At 38.5% G+C, this 23,516-nt stretch overlaps 1 protein-coding gene across 2 annotated transcripts in view; it reads right to left on the minus strand.

Moving 5' to 3' along the window:
* The window catches only part of tpd52l2b (tpd52 like 2b), a 38,168-nt gene extending 28,387 nt beyond the window's left edge, over nt 1-9,781 (minus strand). For both annotated transcript variants that reach the window (XM_053316905.1, XM_053316904.1), the window contains exons 1-3: nt 9,586-9,781; nt 4,805-4,962; nt 3,906-4,054 (exon numbers count right to left, since the gene is read on the minus strand). In XM_053316905.1, the coding sequence (XP_053172880.1) occupies nt 3,906-4,054; nt 4,805-4,962; nt 9,586-9,604 (326 nt within the window). In that variant the 5' untranslated portion in view covers nt 9,605-9,781. The remainder of the gene's footprint in view (nt 1-3,905; nt 4,055-4,804; nt 4,963-9,585) is intronic.
* Nucleotides 9,782-23,516: the final 13,735 nt, after the last annotated feature.

The following is a 23,516-nucleotide window of genomic DNA, read 5'->3' on the forward strand; positions in this document are numbered from 1 at the left end:
CCTTCCTTCCTTCCTTCTGTCCTTTCTTCCTTCCTTCTGTCCTTTCTTCCTTCCTTCTGTCCTTTTGTCCTTCCTTCCTTCCTTCCTGCTGCTGCTGCTGTATGTGTCTTTCTGTCACACACAAAGCAACTAAATTGAGGCGTATGGCCGTAACACTGTTGCCGGTATTTAAAAATGCTGGGTTTGATTCTTGTGTGGGACGACTCATGACTCTTCCAGCGACAACTCTTCTGACTAATCAGCGGCCGGCAGTCTGGTGACGTCACATTTAGTATCGGCTCGGCTCGCTTGGAACCTCAGCAGAGCAGGTACTAAAAAAGTAGCAGGTACCAGATACTGTCCCTAGTGGAGACGCAAAAAAAAACGAGCCGAGCTGGAACTGTGTAGTGGAAAAGCTCCATAATATACAATCTAATTTGATATTTTAGGATTTATATTCTCTCCCTTATGCGTCTGACTTCCTAGAAAAAATACTTTCCTACATATTAACATTTAAAAATATATAAAAACAGTATCATGACACTAATAAGTAGCTTTTAAATGCCAATTAATACTCTGATAGTATTTTAAAGATGCTTGAACTCTCAATATTTAGATGAGTCAGTTGAAGTCTGATAAAAGTATATTAAGTGTTTATATCACCCTTAATAACTGTGTATATTCTGTTCATGTATACACTGTAATATATTTTTGAATTGCTCATCACTAACTCTTATACTGTTGGTGACTAAGAGGACAGATTATATATATATATCTACTCATAATATTATTTATGAGTAGATACATTTAAGAAATCTGATCATTTAGTGAGTAATATTCCTTTAATTGAATGAGTCAGAGTCAATATTATTCAAGAGTCAGGAGTCAAAGCTGTGAAGTCAAAACAAATCAATGAGGTCGGACTTCATATTGAATAAAATGTGACTCAAAGAGTAAGATTCTTAGAAAACACATCAAATAATTAATATCACCATTTAATTTAATATAAATAATACAGAACTAAACATTTGTTCCTATAAATATGACGACTAAAAATGTCAAAAAAAACATAAAAGTGAAAGATATGTTTCAGGCGGGACCCTTTTCAGTGTTGCGCTTCCTGCCGCTCAACAAACAGCAGAAGATGTTTGCCTGCCGGTTGAGTTACCATGACGATAGTTCACGCATCACATCCTGCTGGTTTTTAATAATAAGTCAGTAAACTCAGCATCGTCTGACGCAGGCTGGAAACTCTGTACTTTTATTAACAGTTAAAATATTTCACCGTGTGTTTCAGCTTCTGTCAAAGTAATGGAGCTGCGGTGGCTTCCTGTCTAAGCTTTCAAAATAAAACGCTTCACATCATGGTTTTTGATAATTAGTCCGTAAACTCAGCATCGTCTGACGCAGGCAGGAAACTCTGCACTTTTATTTACAGTTAAAACATTTTGCTGTGTGTTTCAGTTTCTGTCAAAGTAATGGAGCTGCGGTGGCTTCCTGTCTAAGCTTTCAAAATAAAACGCTTCACATCCTGGTTTTTGATAATTAGTCAGTAAACTCAGCATCGTCTGACGCAGGCTGGAAACTCTTTCCAGCCTGCACTTTTATTTACAGTTAAAACATTTTGCTGTGTGTTTCAACTTCCTGTCTAAGCTTTCAAAATAAAACCTCTGTTATTGTGCTCTTATTATTATTATTATTATTATTATTATTATTATTATTATTATCAAACAAAGTTGGGGCTTTAAATTACGAGAGATTCCCGGGAGAAAAGACAAAACGGGAGAGCCGAGGGAGATGAGTCTAAAATACGGGAGAAACAGGAAGTGTTTGCAGCTCTGATATTACTAATATTGACTCATCATGACAGTAAAATAATCCATCCTAAATCAATCTGCTTCAGTAGAGTAGTAGTTCCTCTCTCAACCAGTAGAAGATGTTGTGAACAGCTGATTATGCATGAAAAAAAAAATATCATATACCGTGAAACCGCTTTTATTTTGAAAAATACTGTGATATACATTTTTGGTCATACCACCCAGCACTAGTGCATCTTCAAATTTTAAAAAAGTTGGAGCACTGCAATTCATTCTTCTTCTACTAATTCTTCTCAGTCAATCCCGTCTAAATCACATGACGACTCTGCACCTTCACCTCCGCTAAACTCTCCGTCTCTCTTTTATCTCTCTTTTTTAAACAATCTCTCCGTATAATGCAAACCTCTGCAGAAAATAATCTAAAGACTTCAGGAGCCCTCTCGGATGCGTCACCACAGGATGAGTCATTATTCAACTGCTTCTTCTAGATAACGCTGTTTCTGTCGGAGTAACGTCTGCAGGCGTCGCCGTGTCAACGGTCAGTTAGTAACGTGTTGTTGTAGAGATGTTTGTTCAAATGGATTTTTAAAAGGCTCTAATCTGACTCGGCTGCTTCCCAGAACTCAACTAGAAGAGTTCAAATCTTTGTTTCTTATTATTTCTATCTTACTAAAATATCTTATGTAGGTTGATTCTTTTTAACCCTTTACATTCTGACTCATAATTCATCTCTACACCATTAATAATAATAATAAATGTTTGATTAATCATTCATTTAAAAAAACATTCCCAATCACTATTTTATGATCCAGGAGAACATTTATGATTAAATTATGAATACAACAATATGCTTAAATGCTGATTTTTGAATTTTCTTAATAAAAACAAGTCATATTTGTACATTTGCATATATAAAAATGTGTATTAGCTACACAAAAAAAGCATTTTATTTTGATTTTTGTATATTTGGTGTCACATGAGGGAACACTACAGATTAAATAAATGTGTTTATGGTGTTTTTACAGCTCTCAAATGTAAAAATGGGTCAAATTTGACCCTGAAAAGTATGTTAGGGTTCAAAAGGTGCTTTTTTTAAGCTATATATGATTACACACACTGCATTTTATTGTCCTTGTATTGTAATTTTGCTCTTTATAGTATGTCTTATGTTTAGAGTATTGATATAGACCTACAGATGTGTTTGAAATAAAGTTTGCTTCTACTTATAGTACGGTTTATTTGGCCTTTTTTCCTCTTTTTTGACAGTTAGTTTGGGTATTAACTAGGGCTGTCAAATGATTAATTTTTTTTAATCGAGATTAATCGCAGAATTTCCATAGTTTAATGGCGTTTTGAATTGCATGTTTAAATCCTGTTATTTTCCATTTGAAGGCAGTTTTAAGCCCATAATGTAAAGCATTTCTTACCAGAGTGTCTTAACTGGGAATCAATCACGGCTCTGCTGCGACTCCCACACTCCAAAATGGTCCTTTGGTGGAGCTGAGGCTGGCTTGGCTGCACCTGGGTGTTTAGCGTGGAGGTGCTAACTCAAACTCCACGTACTCCGGTGGTAGTTAAACTCCGTTTGACACAGGTTGCATTTTACTTTTGACTTGTCAACTGAAGCGTCTGGAAGTGTTTTAAAGTTAAACAAGCCGTTCAAAAGTCCAGTAGCTCTCTTACTTTCCATCAGCGCGGTAGGTTTACTGCAGGAGGCCACTTCAAAGCATAGCGCTACAGCTAGAGGAGCCGTCTACGGGGGAGTAGAAGGGACAAAAAGGCTTGCAACATTAAAACGCGATTAAAAAAATAACGCATTATGGATTGCATTAATCTAATCGCAATTAACACGTTAATGCTGACAGCCCTAGTATTAACGCTTTTCCTCGTAACATAAAGTGAAATATACGACTGTACTGGATCGTAAAACTTAAAGAACCAAAATCTAGTGAAACAGAAGTGAAGCAGGAGTGTTTTATGTGACATCTGAGGACAAATTATGACGATTAAGCCTAAAAATTAAGACTGATCTCCTCAATCTGTACTTCCAGTGTGTTTCTGTGTCATCTGTTCATCATCATTGTGTTTAATAAAAGGATGAATACGTACGCATTGGAGGTCTGTACGTCTTGCCAGCTCTTGGTGATGTTCTGCCTGAGTTCGTTGAGCGGGCTGAGGCCGAGCTTCCTCTTCAGCTCGGCAGCGTGTCTCTCTTTGGCCGACAAAACCTGACGCAGGGTGTTGATCTCCTCCTCCACCTGAAACACACATATGAAGAGTTTAGATCTGTTCATTCATGTTTTATATCTACTTCCTTATTATATACTATCCTCTTTACTCCTTTCTCCCTCCTCCCTTGTTTCCTCCCTCCTTCCTTCCTTCCTTCCTTCTTTCCCCCGTCCTTCCTTCCTTCCTCCCTCTCTCTTTCTTTTCTCCCCCTTACCTTCCTCCCTTCCTTCTTTCTTTACTCTGTCCTTCTTTCTTTCCTCCCTCCCTCTTTCCTTGTTTCCTCCCTCCCTTCCTAATTTCCCCCGTCTTTCCTTCCTTTCCTCCCTCCCCTCCCTCCCTCCCTCCTTCCCTTCCTTCTTCCACCTTTCCTTCCTTCTTCCTCCTTTCTTTCTTTCCTTCCTCCCTTCCTTCCCGTCCTTCCTTCCTTCCCTCCCTCCCTCCTTCTCTCTTTCTTTTCTCCCCCTTACCTTCCTCCCTTCCTTCTTTACTCTGTCCTTCTTTCTTTACTCCCTCTTTTCCTTTCTCCCTCCTTCCCTCCCTACTTTCCTTCTTTCTTCCTCATTTCCCCTGTCCGTCCGTCCTTCCTTCCTTCCTTCCTTCCTTTCCTTCCTTTCCTTCCTTTCCTTCCCTCTTTTCCTTCCTTCTTCCTCCCTTCCTTCCTCGACTCTTATTATATTATACCTGCATTGGGAGCTGCAGTGTTGGATTGCATGAAACTAGAAAATGTATTTCTCTAGATTAGTGACACCATGTTTCGGACGTATGGGGATCTTCTTTACCTTCATGAGCTCGGTGCGGAGCTCCTCGGCCTCTTCCTCCGTCAGACCCGGTGGAAGAGGGTTAACCGAGTTCGCCACCGCTCCCTCCACCGGCACGTCGGCCATGCTGTCCGAATGATCCACGCCGAGACCCTTGTTGGGAGAGTTCAGGTTGATATCTGCAAGGAAAGGAAAGGAGTGAATTAGAGAGGCAGGATATCAACTGCAACACTTTAGTGGAGGTGAAGTGTTAAAAGCCTCTCAGTATCTATTTCTCACACACTCACACACACACACACACACACACACACACACACACACACACACTTAAAGCGAGACAAGGAAGAGGGGCTATTGTTGCCAGCGGGAGACATCCAACAGGAAGTGAAAGTGGTAATTAGCTGAGTCAGGAGTCCGACTGCACCCTGAGAGAGTAACTCGATATCCCTTCATCTGAGATAAACGACATCTTTCACTTTCTGAAATCAGGGCCACAAAATGTGATGGAATATAAAAAAACACATTCAGAGCTGAGCTGATTTGTTTTTTAGGGCTCGAGTAAGCTTTAAATGTACCCAAGAAAGATTGAAATGTGTACTGTCATCATTTCAGGAGGGAACAGTGCATCATATTGCGTCACTCAACCTGAAGATTATCATTGTTTTCGGGCACAGACTGAGACGACATCGAGGGAGAGAAAAGACCAACCTGAGCCCGCTGCCTGAAACGTCAAGGGGCGGCGGGAGGTGGGTAAAAATAGACGTTATGCCACTCTAGTCTAGCAACGTTTAGTCAGCGGGCGAAGCTATTATCAAAGCTAAAGGAGCTAACAATAACACAGCACGCCCACTTCAGAGCCAGAGAACAGCCGGTGTATCAGAGCGTGGGATTCAATCTGAGGAGGAGCGGAGTCACTCGAGTTCACTTTTAGCTTCTTGTAGTTAAATCTTCATGTTCGTTAAAGCATGGAGGAAAAAAAAAAAGCTCTGACTGCTGCTCCGCTATTCACTAATTCAGTCAGCTGTAAACAAATCTGTACAACACAACAAACACAGCAGATAACCTTCTGTATTTATGATTAAGTACGACGAGCAAGAGACCATGATCAGTATTATATAAGTTACTGTATACACATAATATATGGAGCTACACCTAATTGATTTTTATTCTATTTATTTTTATCTTGAAGATGGAGCTAAACCACTAAAACATTCAATTTCTCCTTATTTTTTAATGTGTTTATTTTTTTAAGATGGAGCTAAACCATATAGATTTTTGTTTTATTTTATAATTGTTTCATTTTTCATTTGTAAAGCTTGAAGATATGAACAAACATAAAAAAAAACTTCCAGGTGGAGTTAAACCATAGATTTATATTTATTTTATTATATTATTTTTTATTTATTTTGAAAATGAATCTCAAAGATGGAGCTAAACCACTAAAACATATAAATATTTATTATTTTAAAATTTATTTTCTGGAAGATGAAGCTAAAACACATCAACTTTAATTCATTTTATTTTTTTTATTTATTTTTTTCTTAAAGATGAAGCTTGACAATGGAGCTAAACCACTAAAACATATTAATTTTAATTTTTTTATTATATATTTTTTCTTGAAGATGGAGCTAAACCATGCCAGTTTCTTTTTGCATTGTTTGTTTTTTAATGTGTATTTGTAAGACATCCCTAAGTGCTTTGACAGGCACTTATAATTATTATTACTATGAGTATTGTTATTAGCATTAGCATTATCTGGTATTATTAGTAGTAGTAGTAGTAGTAGTATTATCTGCAGGTAGCACCAGTGACTCTGTGTGAACCAGAGTCTAGGCGACAACATCCGGATACGAGCTGGCGACAGATACGACGGCTCCACCCTCAAGATATATTGATTTAAGTGGAGAATGATTCAGACCGACCCACAAAGACAACAGCAGCAGCAGCAGCAGCAGGAGGAAGAGGAGGAAGGAGGCCGTCAACAGGCTACAGAGTGACAAGAGGATCCTGGATTTGAGACTAAATAAGGAAAAAAAAAACCTCAGATACTTTTAGTGATATCAGCTCTGCTTCAGTCAGTAATATACTACATTTCCCACAATTCCTCTGCTTTTAATCAAAGGTTAGTTTATTAAAAAAAAGGTCAACATGCTGTGGGACAAAGCAGCGAGCACAGCGGCGAGTATGACATGTGCCACGCCTTTTATTTTGAAATCCAACCCTTGCTTCTACAATTCATTCTGGTCCATTTCACAGCTGATAATGATGTATAAACTAGATTATTTTTAAAAGCAGACTTGTCAAAAGCGAAACTAAATAATTTATCACATCAAAAAAAAAAAAAAAAAAGCAAAGTCACATCAAATACCCCTTCCTCTCAGGTCTCATCACAGCATCATCTTTTAAAAATAAAAAACACAGCACAGTAACGGTAACGGTAACAGAAACAGCAGCGAGGAGGGTCTTAATTGGACAGACTTGCCCTACTTTACTTTTCCCCCCCCAGTTTGTCATTCTTGAAGACGGAGAAACGTTTAATCACTTCCTAACAAGCGACGATCGTGAGGCGCAGGAAGTCTGATAGGCCGTGACACGTCTATCACGGTCGCTCGCTGTAATGAAGCACACGATCGAGGCCTCACGAGAGACAGAGAGACAGAGAGAGAGAGGCTCATTAGGACATCGCCAAAGGGAACATGGAGTCACGATGGCTGGGAGATGAATAATGTGACATAAATATTGTGGTATTGTTTCATTATTATGATCAAAATAGCTTTAATGCCTCCTTTCCCTGCTGTTAAAATCTGCAGTAAAGTTAAATTAAATACTTCTTGAAAGCAACAAACTAGAATATAATCACATATCATTGGTGAAGCTTCATAAATAGTGTTAAATAAAGATGTTGCCATGCTGTTTTATCCTTTAATATCTCTGGTTTTATTATGAGTCAATTAATCAATTATTACTATTACATTTAATCGCTACTACTACTTTGATAATCGGCACTCTTTAAGACAAAAAAAAAATCCAAATTCTCTCATTTCAGCTTCTTGAAAGTGAATCTTTTGAGGTTTCTTTGATCCTGTGTGACAATAAACTGAATATTTTTGGGCTTTGAGAAACAGTGATCAACATTTTCACCATTTTCTGTTGTTATTTACTTACTTATGTACTTTTACTGCAGCACTTTGACTAATACTTGTGTACTTTTACTGCAGTATTTACCTACATTTTACTATGTACTTAAGTCAGACTTTACCTTATAATGGAGTATTTCTCTACGTTACTCTGTTGGTGCTTTCCCTGAAATAAAAGTATCTTGAGTACTTCTTCCACCTCTGCTGTTAGCACTTAATTAGCGTTTTTTGTTTACAGGCTCTCGGTTTGTGAAACTTGGCGGGAGGAGCCTTACACAGAGAGGAGGAAAAACTCTCTCTCTCTCTCTCTCTCTCTTCTTCCTCTCTCTCTCTTTTTATTCTTCGCCTCCTGGATGAATCACAGCCTTCACAGTCAGCTCAGGTTAAATTGTGTCGGGAAGTTAACATGAGTAACACGATCCGCCCTCCTCTCCTCTCTGTCCCTGTGCCTGTCACTTATACCCCACCACCGGTGTTACAGTTTAACTGGTGACCGTGTTGACTGATGACTTTCTCATAAAAAAGCCTTTGATTGTAGTTTAATCCTTTTTAAAAAGACACAATAATCTGTTTTAATATCTAATGATTTATGTAAGTATAAATATTCAGAGGGACTCATTCACCTCTCGTAATGTAATGTGAGAAAGGTAGGCCCACATAGCAACTATAGGGCACAGTATCGAGTTTTTACCCATCCCAAATGTGGATATGGTGGTCCATCTGTTTCAGTTGGAGAGCTTTGTTGAGGCTTTTGTTGAACATTATAACCAGAGCTGTCAACTGTTCAGAAAAACTTGGAGCGAGATTGAGACATTTCTATTCAGTTTGTACTTTAAGGAAAGAAACATGACTATGCATGGACGCATTTGAAATGTGGGTAGGAATGGGAGGGGGTCTGGGGGTCCTTTAACAGAGTAGATGTAATTTCCTGTATTCTGTGTTTTGACTCTTTTATCTGACTAAATGACTGGTGTATTTTGCAATTACATCCCAGAGGAAGCGTTTGGCCCCAAATCACAAATGAGAAGATATTAAAAAGCTAAATATAGAAATTGATGATTAGTATACTCATATCAAATGAATGTACTAATTTGTGACATGGTAAAAGTGAAGGACAAGACTTTTCCTCTAATTTCATAACTTTTCCAGGAATTTCATGACCGTGGGAACCCTGTGTCACCTCACATAATGTAATGTAATGTGAGAGAGTCACCAGTTAACACGGTCACCAGTTGAACCGTAACACCAGTTAAAACAGTCACCAATTGAACCGTGACACCAGTTAACACGGTCAACAGTTAAACCGTAACACTAGTTAACGCGGTCACCAGTCAAACCGTAACACCAGTTAACAGTTAACAGTTAAACCGTAACACTAGTTAACACGGTCACCAGTTAAACCGTAACACTGGTTGAACCGTAAAACCAGTTAACACGGTCACCAGTTAAACCGTAACACCGGGGCCCGTCCTATCCCCCCTCTCCCCTCTGTTACAACTCATTACCACTAAAACAAACACACACACAAAACACACATGTTAAATTATGACAGCAACATATATATTTAACTACAGCTTAATTAATAACTATTCACAGTCTCAGTTTGTTCTACAGTTGACGTATCGCTGACTCTATGCTAAGCTACATGCTAGCCTCACACTTTACCTTGACTGGCGGGGTCCATTTTCAACAGCTGAAAGTCCTTTTATCGTTGACTGTAGTTGTATTTTTGGATAGTAGACTGGTGCAGTGAGTGTTAATGCCGAGATATATCTTCTTTTTGTAAGTGGTGTCCGCTCAGGAGAAAGTCGTCGACAGGAATAAAACCCAAACAGCCCAACAGCCAGCTCAGCTTTAAGAGCCTCTGTGAAGCGAACAGCTACAGACACACAGCACATCCGGTCAGGAGTTTCAGAGTAAAAGGATATTCTATGCAGGGAAATACATTAAGGTGCATACTGCCATCTAGTGGATTATTATTGGTAGTACCATCATCGTCATTGATATTATTATTATTATTAGTGGTAGTAGTAGTAGTTGTTGTATTGTTATTATCATTATTACTATTATTATTATTAGTAGTAGTAGTAGTAGTATCATTATTATTAATATCGTTATTATTAATATTACTACTAATAGCACTAGTAATAGTAGTATGATCATTATCATTATTATTATTATTATTATTATTATTATCATTAATAGCAGTAGTAGTAGTAGTAGTAGTAGTAGCAGTATCATCATTATTATTATTAGTAGTAGTAGTTTTATTGTTGTTGTCAATATTTATTTAATAACATTATTACTAGTACTACTAGTAGTAGTAGTAGTAGTAGTAGTAGTAGTAGTAGTTGTTGTAGTAGTAGTATTAGTATTTGTAGTAGTAGTAGTTGTTGTTGTAGTAGTATTAGTATTTGTAGTAGTAGTAGTTGTTGTTGTATTGTCATCGTTATTATTAGGAGCAGTTGTTGTAGTGCCAGTATGACTATTATCATTATTATTAGTAGTAGTAGTAGTTTTATTGTTGTTGTAAATATTTGTATTTTTATTATAAATGATAATCATCATACAGATTATATAATATATTTGATATTTTGTCAGATGAATTCTCTTTATATTTAACCTGGTGGTAAAAGCTCTGCCTTTCCTACAAACTGTGCATTTAAACACTCATTGAATCTTTAAGGACCAGTGTGTAGGATTTAGTGCCATCTAGTGGTGAGGTTGCAGATTGCAACTGAATACCCCTTCAGGCGTGTAGGAACACCGAAACAACAAAACATGTGAGAGAAGTAAATTACCCTCTCTGGAGCTTGTGTTTGGAACAAAACTCCTTGGAAGAGGACCTGCTCCCTCTGTAGATATAAAGGCTCTTTCTAAGGTAACACAAACATAGTGATTCTTATTTTCAGGTGATGAAACACTCATTAAAACATGAATATTATACTGCATTTCTGCAAAGTCCTCTCTGTTAGATTACACTCAATTCTACAGACTGCTCCTTTAAATGTTTCTGTGACTTCAATGTTCATCTGGTCATGCTTTTATTTGCTAGATGAGACCTCCTTAACAGGAAGTCCTTTTTCTCATTCAACACACAACACTTTCCTCTCAGTACGTACCCCCTTTTTTCCGGCGTGTTCAAATGACGTCACAGAGACAGCTGTTGCCAAAATGATGTAAACATTTTTGGTTTGACATCAGATTTGATTTCATCTATAAATTCATCCAACAAAAACCAACATGTGTAGTTTGTCCTCAGACACCAGCTCACATCAAATACACAAACATACAGAGGAAACTCTAAAAACAATATTAATAATGAGAATAACAACAACTGCAGTGTTGGTCAAATATATTATAGCAATTTATTAAAAGCCATGATAATGACGGCATGTTACAGATTTAAGCACAGAGTGATTTGCATTAAAATATTGCACATAGAGCAACAAGTAACAGAAACACAAAGTACAGCAATAGAAAAAAAACTAACAAAACTGTCAATCACATACCTCTAATAGTGGATGATATCACATTCAGAGATTTAAATATTACAGTAACAGTCACTGATTTGCAGCTTTGTCCATAATATCCTGATACAAGCAGAGAACTACAGTGTTAGAAACATTCAGCCTTCATATTATTTATTGTTGTTGATCCAGCTAACAGAGTGTTGATCAGAAGTATTTCAGACTCTAGTTGCTGTGATGTTTCAGTATTTACAGACCAAACTGACCAGCAGCAGATGTTGAAGCTTGGTGTGTAAAAGTGCAGCAGTAACACACAGTATGAGCACAGATCGGCTTACAAAGATCCATTATATTACATTATAATAGAGAACAAAGCTACAGCATCTTTGTATAATAAAGAGAGACTCTAAAGAAATCACCTCTGTCGTCTTGCTCCAGTTTATAGTCCGTGGTGAGAGAGGAGCAAAGCTGCATTACAATAAATAAATAGGAAGTTTGATTGACAGTCAGTGTTTTTATTGTTCATCAAATTGCTCTAAAAGTGATTCCAACAATATCGTTCTCCTCTATCGTTATCGTTGTGGTGTGGACTCGAGTAAGAACGACATTTAAAACTTTACATTGATAGTTATCGTTATAATTATCGTTCTCAGTGTGAACAGCCCTTAATGCTTGTATGATATTTGGAAGCTGGTGAGAGAGTAGCTGGTTTAAAACGTGACATCAAGGAAGAAGACACTTTGTTTGTTCACAGTCTGGATCGCTGATTGATTTTTTTAAAGGGTAATTACACACAAAATCACAATCATGATGATAAGACTCTGAGGTATATACAGTAGTTCATACTGCAGCCTCAGGTTGTGTCTGCTGACAGTGTTAATGATAAAAGGCACAGAGTGGCGATATCGTACATATGATCTATGATATGTCATCTATAAAACTTCTACTTTAAATGCCCCATGTGCTGGTTGTCCTCTGCTGCTTCTTTAAAATGCTGGAATAGAGGAACTAGCAGAGTTTGTTTTGATTAATGACCACTGTGAGCTCCAGAGACACTTTCCACAGCTTCCCTCAGTGAATCAGCTCCGTCATTTAATGTTATTAGAGAGAAAATAATGCTGCTAGTTTTATAAAGTCTTACATGGACAAGCATTGACTGAAAAGGACATTAAGCTGCTACACTCATTTAATTATTAGTTATAAGCTGCATGTATGTGAAGCATTTGGCTGGAAACAGTGTTCATAGACGGATCATGTGTGAAGCATTTCCTGGGTCATTAAATCGATTATGTTTCCTAGTTTATTAAAGAGATGATTCCTGAGATATCACATTTATTGCAGTTTTGATCAAAAGCTAAACAGGACCTGCCTTATCTCTTTGGTTTTTGATCATAAAAGTTTGTGCTTTTTGGCACATGGAAAATACTGCATCACAATAAAAACGGTTATGTATCATTATTACATTATTAAAACTCTTTTAAAACATAATTTTTATAAACTGGCTTTAGGCTATTTAAGAATTTTTAAATATCTCTTAATTTTTCATATCTGATTAACTTTATGAACATTCTTTTTAAAAGGGCTTCATGAATAAAATATATTATTATAATATGGAAAATAATTGGTCTCATTTAGTTATTTTATATCATTCTTTACTAATTGGAGTCTGGCTCAAATCTGATGAAATGCTCTTCTCCATTCTGAACTTCTGGATCCAGTTAAATAATTTTTGTTGTTATATGTGATTGTATAAACTCTTTCTAATCAACATACGGAGGTTTGATGGGTTTTTTGTGGAGTAATAATCTTTGTTTTCTCACTCCAGCAGCAAGTCCACCAAACACCACAACACCTTCTGTTCAGATCCTTCTTCACTATCATACCTGTGAGAACAGAGAACATGACACTTGTTAAAAGGAAGTCAGTGTGTGTAAAGCAGTAGAGTATAAATGAATCACATCTCGTCATGAGTATATGTGGATTAAAGTCCCATCAATTTACCATTGCTCTGGTTTCCCCTCAGAGAGAAACAAATAAAATAATAATAATAATAATAATAATAATAAAGAGAACATGGATTTTAATGTTATTAGTAAAGATCTGTGGGGGCAGAAGTTTGTTTTATGACTTACAGATGATTCCACATTTGAACAGAGCAACAACTCCAACGATGATGCAGAGAACGACAAGAAGAAGAAAAACAGACATGGGAATACATATCGTGTTTCCACCATCTGAAAGAATATTGGAGAAGATTTTATAATGATGCACTTATGAGTCAGACACAGAGTAACGTTGTAAGTCTTTGAACTGTTCGGTTTACTTAACCACACAACACAGAAAGGAAACCACAGGTGTGAAAGTCAGTAACTGGTAATATACAGCAGGCATCAGCTGTGTCAGATACATTTTATATGATGCTGCTCGGCTCATTTTCAGGTGCAAATGTTTTAATTATAAACCTAATATGATTTGATGGGATTGGGAGTCAACACTGGATTTGAATTCAATCAAATGATATCAAACTACTTTCAAACCGCTCTTCTTCCCCTCGACACTTTTCACAGGCCGATGCCACATAAAACCGATAGAGCTCATAACATACTGTTACTACAGCTGCAACGATTAATGGATTAGTCAATCGACAGGAACATAGTCACAAACTATTGTGAAAAAGAACAACAACCCAAATTCTCTCCTTCTTTCTTCTTAGATATGAATATTGTCTGGTTTCTTTAGTTTAGTCCTCTATGACAGTAAACTGAACATTTTGTGTGGTTCTGGACTTTTGCTCAGCACAAAACAAGATATTTGAGGTTGTATCTTTTACATTTACAGACCAAACGAATAATCAATTAATATAGTGGAAATGTATCCACTTTCATTTCAAATTCACCAGGGAGGCAGAAAGTAGTGTTAATATTATTGACTTCCTGTTAACACCAAAATGCATTTTAATCACATTTACACATGTGGAAAATTACTGCGGTATGTGTGTGAGTGTAGTATAACATCTAGCTAACCTATTCTTCACATTTTCATGACATAATCACACAATGATGCACTCAAAGAAAGAAGATGTGCTAAAGAATCTGTTGTTTTCTCGATCATCTCAAAGACATTTACCTTTAATGTTGGTCACATGTGTCCCTGGAGGTCTGGTTGTGCTGACATCACCAACTATCTTTGATGTGTTCAGTTGGCCCTTTGGTACTGTTTCAAATGAGATACAAGACAAAATAAAAGTCTATATTTCCTGCATTTTTATTCTATAGAGTTTAAATTAAAAACACTGAAATGATCTGTTCAATGTTAAATACGGCATGCTCACCAACGGTGACGTTCATGGTACAGCGGGCCTTTAGTTGTAGGATAAAACATCTGTACGGTCCACTGTCATTCATCTGTGCTGAGGAGATCCGCAGTGTCATGTTTCCTCTGGTCAACCCATCCAGGTTGAAGGTGGTCCTGTTTCTGTATCTCTTCGCCTGTGCATCATCGTAGGGCTTCTGATCTCGGTATGCGTACACTATTTCATTGAGGTCGACTCTCACCAAATCTAATGTGTAATCAGTCAGGTTGATCGGTGGGTCCAGACGACACTGGAGTGTGAATTCATCTCCTTCTTCTGCCTCTACAGGCTGAGTTGGGCAAATGGCGAGATAAACTCCTGAGGATACAAACATATAAACATTTAGATTGTTAAAAACATACTAATATGGTCTGTTTTTGCTGTTTCTTTCCATTTCATTAAGAAAAAGTTCAATTAATGAATTGTTTGTTGGGCTTTGATGTCTTCCAGTCACTTGGTACACTTCAATGTTCACTCCACACTGTTAGGAGACTTTACAAACCATTTACTAAAGACTGCTATGGATCATCTTCTTACAATACTGACAAGTCCAAATGTACACTCAAAGGGTTATTGGTTGTGTAATTGTTTTTTCGCTCCATATTGGCAGCAGAAATATTAACTTTTTTTAACAACACAGACCCACTTCCATATAAAGTACAAATAAATAAGAACAACTTCTCCTTGATCAGTGGTGGAAAGTGACTACATTTCCTCAATTACTGTACTTCAATATAATTTTCAAGTACTTGCACTTTACTTGAGCATGTCCATGTGATGCTACCTTCTACTTTCTGCATTTTTTACTGTAGTAAGATTATTGGCAGGATTTCTACTTGTAATAGTTTTGTTTTTTTACATTGCTGCATCGGTAATTTTAAATAGTCAGTCCTCTCATTCATTTGATGGTGTTTTTAGGCTGCAGGGCTGGAGCTGCACCAACATGCAGAGGAGCGAGGGATCTTGTAGTGACCACAGTATTCAAGCAGTCAGCCGTAACATAACTGTGCAACCCTGACATCATATTACTGAGAGGAGGGGGAGAGAGAGAGAGAGAGAGAGAGAGAGAGAGAGAGAGAGAGCTGTAAATCAGATCAATGTTACTCTAAGACATCAACACACCAACACACCTCTGCTCAATACCACAACAGTCTGTTTCAGTAGCTACAGGTGTCTTGTTCCATCCACAAAACACGAATCACAACTAACTAATTAAAGTATGACAGTATCCTAAATGACCATTTACAAAATATGAGAGAGCACCGGCAACAGGGAAAGAGACTCCAAGCTCTTTACCTTTCACCTGACAGCCAAAACGAATTTATTGAACTTTGTGCTCAGCGTGTCCTAAACACTATTTTGAGGGAAAGGCAAGAAACAACATTCTATTTTTATAATGTGTGATGCAACCCCAGATGTTTCAAACTTGGAGCAAAATGTACTGTTGCTGAGGTTTGTCAGTCAAACTTCCCCTGAGGGTAAATGAACGTTTCCTTGAATTTAAGGACTTCTCAAAAAAGACAGGAGAGGAAATCACCACAATGGTGGAACAATCACTAGGTGAAAATGGGATAGATATAGCTGATTGCAGGGGTCAGTGCTATGATAATTGGGCTAACATGGCAGGGAAAGTGAGAGGAGTGCAAGCTTGCATACTGAATAAAAATCCCTTGGCCACATATTCACCATGTGCATCTCACACGTTAAACCTAGTTGGTGTCCATGCAGCCCAGGCCTGCCCAGAAATAGACATATTCTTTGGCTTCTTCAATCAGCTGTACAAACTATTCAGTGGCAGCCCTCACCAATGGGAAATCTTACAAAGAGTTTTGGGTTGTTCTCTGCACAGCTTGTCTGACACACGATGGAGTGCGCGGATAGAGGCAGTAGCAAAACATTTGCCTGGTGTGATCCAGGCATTAGGCACCTTTATCACTACAGGTAACCTCACCAGTGAAGCCAAAGCTGAAGCACAGGGTCTAAAGACCTACTTTCAGTCCTTTAATGCAGTTTTGCTCCTCACTTTTTGGGTCAAGGTGTTACAATGCATAGAGGACAGAAACCTTACCAGCCAGTCCTCAACCATCTCACTTGATGTGCAAGCTGTCAATATAAAGGAACTGGAGGAGGAGATTGCCTGCATGCGTGCATCATGGGACAGTTTTCTGACAGAGGCAACTGCTGTTGCCACGTCCATTGGCATCAAATCCCAGTTAGAAATGAGACAGAGAAAGAGGAAGCATTTCTTTGATGAGTCAGAAAAGCAGGGGACAGAGGAGCAAAGCCCAGAGACCCTATTCAGAGATAGTGTTTCATGTTGCAATGGACAGCATAATCTCTCAACTACATGTACGGTTCTCATCAATGCAGCAGATATGTGACGAGTTCTGCGTCCTGTGGAAATTCAGAGATATGCCACAGGACAGCATCAGTGCATCATGCTCAAAGCTCTCTGAGAAATATAAGAATGACCTCACGGAGTCCCTTGAAGACCAAATTCAGCACTTAAAGAAAATATATAGTGCAACTTTTGAAGACGATCTTGGACCTCTGGACCTACTTAATGCCATATACACAATGGGACTACAGAGCATTTATGGAGACCTGTGTGTCCTGCTGTGTATTTTCCTGTCTCTGCCTGTGACTGTGGCTGGAGGTGAGCGGGCCTTCAGTAAAATGAAGATAATAAAAAACTACTTGCGCTCTAACATGTCCCAGGAGAGGCTCAACGGTTTGGCAATGCTCTCCATAGAGCGTCAACTTGCCAGGAAACTGGACTTTAAAGACATCATAGATGATTTTGCCACAAGGAAAGTTTGGCACATGGCATTTGGAGTTCAAATCTAAACATGTCACACCAGCAGTAGCCTAAAATACAAAAGTAAATATTTATTTGTTTCCTGCTAGTGTCCGAATTCCAATACATATGAAGAGTGTATTTGGCAACAGCTTATGTGTAGTTTGTTAATGTTAACCATTATTGTCAATGCCTGTCACTTGCCTTTTGAAAAGAGAGATGTGAGGAGAGGAGAGGAAGAGCAGAGGAGAGGAGAGGAGAGGAGAGGAGAGGAGAGGAAGAGCAAGGGAAAAGGAGAGATCTGGGCGGGGGCCCCATCTAAGATTATCTCATCCCGGGCCCAGGCAAGACTGTCAGCTGGCCTGCCTTTACCCCACGCACCTTGAAGCTGTGACTGACATCTCTCTCTCTCGCTCTCTCTCTCTCCGCCTGTGCCTCTCTCTCTCTCTCTCTCTCTCTCTCTCTCTCTCTCTCCGCCTGTGCCTCTCTCTCTCTCTCGCTCTCTCTCTCTCCGCCTGTGCCTCTCTCTCTCTCTCGCTCTCTCTCTCTCCGCCTGTGCCTCTCTCTCTCTCTCTCTCCCCCCGCCTTTGTCTGTCTCTCTCTCTCTCTCTCTCTCTCTCTCTCTCTTTGTCTCTCTCTCCCCCCTCCTCTCTCTCTCTCTCTCTCTCTCTCTCGTCAGTAGTATGGTAGAGTAAGAGGAGGGGGGATCTTGAACACAGTATTCAGGCAGTCAGTCATAGAATGATCAGACATCACATTACTGAGAGGAGGGGATAACACTTTCCTTTTGTTCACGTTAAAAGTAAAATTACACTACTGTCGGCTTCCAAACTTACTTTTTTTAAAAGAGGAGAGGAACAGAGATAGCTGAGAGTACCAGAGAGAGAGAGAGAGAGAGAGAGAGAGAGAGAGAGAGAGAGAGAGAGAGAGAGAGAGAGAGAGAGAAGAGTGGTAATCAGAACAATAAAATGTTATTTTGTGATTATTGTCACATCGGTTATGCTCCAGAGCACAAATAAAAACATCCACACACCAACACACCTGTGCTCAAGCCCACAACAGTCCGTTTCAGTAGCTACAGGTGTCTTGTTCCATCCACAAAACACAAATCACATTAAACTAACATTAATGCAGTCTGAACTTACCTGTCACGCCTCCAGAAAATGATAGAAGACACAGGACCGTCACAAAGATCTCATTCATCTTCAGATAAAGTGTTCACACCTCCTGATTCAAGTATTTGTCATCTGTGTTCGTGACTTGGTTAAACTGTGGTTTATATAGCCTACTAATCTCCGTGTGGACTTCTCCACCAATGATGGAGACACTGACCGTGCCCGTCCCGATGGAGACGAATGGTCTTCTCTGTGCGGACTTCTCCAACAATGATGGAGACACTGACCGCACCCGTCCCGATGGAGACGAATGGTCTTCTCTGTGCGGACTTCTCCAACAATGATGGAGACACTGACCGCACCCGTCCCGATGGAGACGAATGGTCTTCTCTGTGCGGACTTCTCCAACAATGATGGAGACACTGACCGCACCCGTCCCGATGGAGACGAATGGTCTTCTCTGTGCGGACTTTCCTTCTCCGCTCCGAGAAGTGTGGGAGCGGAAAAGACACACCGCAGATAATATTTTTGGTTTGACATCAGATTTGATTTCATCTATAAATTCATCCAACAAAAAGCAACATGTGCAACTTTGTCCTCAGACACCAGCTCACATCAAACACACAAACATACAGAGGAAGCTGCTGCAGTGACCGCTCACCTTTTTAAACATCACATTTATCAAACATGTACCAACCAACCAAAGAGGAAATATAATTAAAGCAAAGTGACACTAATGGATCAAACCAGCTCAGAATCAGTCTCCAGTTTTAAAATGTTCCTACATCTGTATTTCATCTTCTGCTTTTGTTTGTCTTTATCTTCTGTACTCACACTGGTACCTTTGATTCTTCTGTTAACAGGATGAACTCCTGGATGATAATGAAGAGTTTTTTCTGACACAGCACTGAAACAATGACTCATGGATCCACAGTGATCATGAAAGTGTACATTTAGTTGATACCACCCTTTTTATACTTCCCACAGCTCCTACTGCAACTAATACTAGTTTTGCTTCTCCACTGCTGTTCTGTACTATTACCAGTTCTTCTACTACAGAGGTGTCAAACTCGTTTTCATTTAAGGGCCACATACAGACCAGTCTGATCTCATGTGGGCCAGATCATTAAAAAGATGGAGGGAAGAAAGGAAGAAAGGAAGGAAGGAAATAAGAAGCGAAGAAAGGAAAAACAGACAGTGAAGGACGGACAGACAGACAGAAGGAAGGGAGGGAGGAAGGAAGGAACGAACGAAGTAAGGAAAAAAGGATGGAAGGAAGGACAGGTGTTATAATCTAAAATTTGTTTACATTTTTATTGACATCTGGTTAGCTAACGTTTTCTTAGCTTGTAATAGTCAATCAAAATGCTATTCCTTTTCCACCCTTTTATTATAGTTGTAAGTGTAGTGTAAAATTTAGGGGATAATTACTAATAATGAACAATGTTGTATCTGTTAAAAGGGTACTTGATTGTTGACCATCATAGGCTAAAGGTGATCATATCTGAAGGCATTGTGTTAAACAAAGAAGTATATGTGATTCTGCAACTACTAAGTGAATAAGTACTTTATGATTGAATGAGTATGAAAATCACAATATATGTGATTAAATATAATCTGTATTGTTAATATTATAATCATTATAATCACTATTATTGAAAACGAATGCAGTTGAAACAAGGTAACAGGTCAAGATTGAACTTGACATGACCTGTGTCAGATCTGCTGAGCAAAACAGCAACTGTGTACCCAAAAAACCCAAAAACAACTCAACATGGGAGGAGACCAGAAAGCACCTGTATTTCCAAGAGTCTGGGCCAAGATGATATCATGTGTTTTGGAAGAAAACTGATTGGTTAAACGTACACCAAACATGGGGGGGGGGGGGGGGGGGGTACAACTTTTGGCAAGGGTCAGCCATATTGACAGTATAAAAAAGACTCCCCAAGAGTCTTATCTCTTTGCGTCACTGGTGCATGGACATGGTCTGTGTATTGTGATTCCGGGTTTTGCTGTCGACAATAAAACTCTAACTGCATTCAGCTGGACGACTCCTGATGATTTTTGATTTGATTTAATTTTGAACTTCAACATTTTAAACAACGAGGAACTTATGGAATATTTGTCACAACATAAGCCTAGCTGTATGTTGTGTTACAGTTCATATTGTCTAAAGTGTGTTTAGTGTTAAACTTTACATCAGTGTTAAAGTGCACATCATTCATGTTATAGCATAACTTAGCATTCCCACATTCTATATTATACTGTAGATTACTACTTCTTTGCATTCTGCTAATCAGCATTTTGTTGTAATGACAATAAAATTGAATCTTATATAGTTTGCATATCAGAAAAAGTACATTGTATATTATACATGTACAGTAGGCTATAGTGAACATCATGCATGTATCTCTTAGATTTTTCATTTATATTATTTCATTTCATTTTATTCTTGAAATCATATTATGTATCATATCATATTTATTATTAGACTGGTGTGACATACTCCTCTTCTCTCTTCAGATGCGCTGTTGAGGTTTCTCAGTCCCACCCCTGCAAATCTTGGACCACCTACAGCATCAAGCGCTCCTACTGTTGCCTCCACCTCAGTAGCATAACCCAGCAGTGAAGTCAACAATGATGGAGACACTGATCGCACCCATCCCGATGGAGACGAATGGTCTTCTCTGTGCAGACTTCCCTTCTCCGCTCAGAGAAGTGCGGGGGTGGAAAAAACACACCGCAGATAATATTTTTGGTTTGACATCAGATTTGATTTCATCTATAAATTCATCCAACAAAAAGCAACATGTGCAACTTTGTCCTCAGACACCAGCTCACATCAAACACACAAACATACAGAGGAAGCAGCTGCAGTGACCGCTCACCTTTTTAAACATCACATTCATCAAACATGTACCAACCAACCAAAGAGGAAATATAATTAAAGCAAAGTGACATTAATGGATCAAACCAGCTCAGAATCAGTCTCCAGTTTTAAAATGTTCCTACATCTGTATTTCATCTTCTGCTTTTGTTTGTCTTTATCTTCTGTACTCACACTGGTACCTTTGATTCTTCTGTTAACAGGATGAACTCCTGGATGATGATGAAGAGTTTTTTCTGACACAGCACTGAAACAATGACTCATGGATCCACAGTGATCATGAAAGTGTACATTTAGTTGATACCACCCTTTTTATACTTCCCACAGCTCCTACTGCAACTAATACGAGTTTTGCTTCTCCACTGCTGTTCTGTACTATTACCAGTTCTTCTACTACAGAGGTGTCAAACTCGTTTTCATTTAAGGGCCACATACAGACCAGTCTGATCTCATGTGGGCCAGATCATTAAAAAGATGGAGGGAAGAAAGGAAGAAAGGAAGGAAGGAAATAAGAAGCGAAGGAAGGAAAAACAGACAGTGAAGGACGGACAGACAGACAGAAGGAAGGGAGGGTGGAAGGAAGGAACGAACGAAGTAAGGAAAAAAGGAAGGAAGGAAGGACAGGTGTTATAATCTAAAATTTGTTTACATTTTTATTGACATCTGGTTAGCTAACGTTTTCTTAGCTTGTAATAGTCAATCAAAATGCTATTCCTTTTCCACCCTTTTATTATAGTTGTAAGTGTAGTGTAAAATTTAGGGGATAATTACTAATAATGAACAATGTTGTATCTGTTAAAAGGGTACTTGATTGTTGACCATCATAGGCTAAAGGTGATCATATCTGAAGGCATTGTGTTAAACAAAGAAGTATATGTGATTCTGCAACTACTAAGTGAATAAGTACTTTATGATTGAATGAGTATGAAAATCACAATATATGTGATTAAATATAATCTGTATTGTTATTATTATAATCATCATAATCACTATTATTGAAAACGAATGCAGTTGAAACAAGGTAACAGGTCAAGATTGAACTTGACATGACATGTGTCAGATCTGCTGAGCAAAACAGCAGCTGTGTACCCAAAAAACCCAAAAACAACTCAACATGGGAGGAGACCAGAAAGCACCTGTATTTCCAAGAGTCTGGGCCAAGATGATATCATGTGTTTTGGAAGAAAACTGATTGGTTAAACGTACACCAAACATGGGGGGGGGGGGGGGGGGGGGGTACAACTTTTGGCAAGGGTCAGCCATATTGACAGTATAAAAAAGACTCCCCAAGAGACAATAAAACTCTAACTGCATTCAGCTGGACGACTCCTGATGATTTTTTATTTGATTTAATTTTGAACTTCAACATTTTAAACAACGAGGAACTTATGGAATATTTGTCACAACATAAGCCTAGCTGTATGTTGTGTTACAGTTCATATTGTCTAAAGTGTGTTTAGTGTTAAACTTTACATCAGTGTTAAAGTGCACATCATTCATGTTATAGCATAATTTAGCATTCCCACATTCTATATTATACTGTAGATTACTACTTCTTTGCATTCTGCTAATCAGCATTTTGTTGTAATGACAATAAAATTGAATCTTATATAATGTGCATATCAGAAAAAGTACATTGTATATTATACATGTACAGTAGGCTATAGTGAACATCATGCATGTATCTCTTAGATTTTTCATTTATATTATTTAATTTCATTTTATTCTTGAAATCATATTATGTGTCATATCATATTTATTATTAGACTGGTGTGACATACTCCTCTTCTCTCTTCAGATGCGCTGTTGAGGTTTCTCAGTCCCACCCCTGCAAATCTTGGACCACCTACAGCATCAAGCGCTCCTACTGTTGCCTCCACCTCAGTAGCATAACCCAGCAGTGAAGTCAACAATGATGGAGACACTGACCGTGCCCGTCCCGATGGAGACGAATAGTCTTCTCTGTGCGGACTTC

Source organism: Scomber japonicus, chromosome 4, assembly GCF_027409825.1.
Source record: "Scomber japonicus isolate fScoJap1 chromosome 4, fScoJap1.pri, whole genome shotgun sequence".
NCBI lineage: Eukaryota > Metazoa > Chordata > Actinopteri > Scombriformes > Scombridae > Scomber > Scomber japonicus.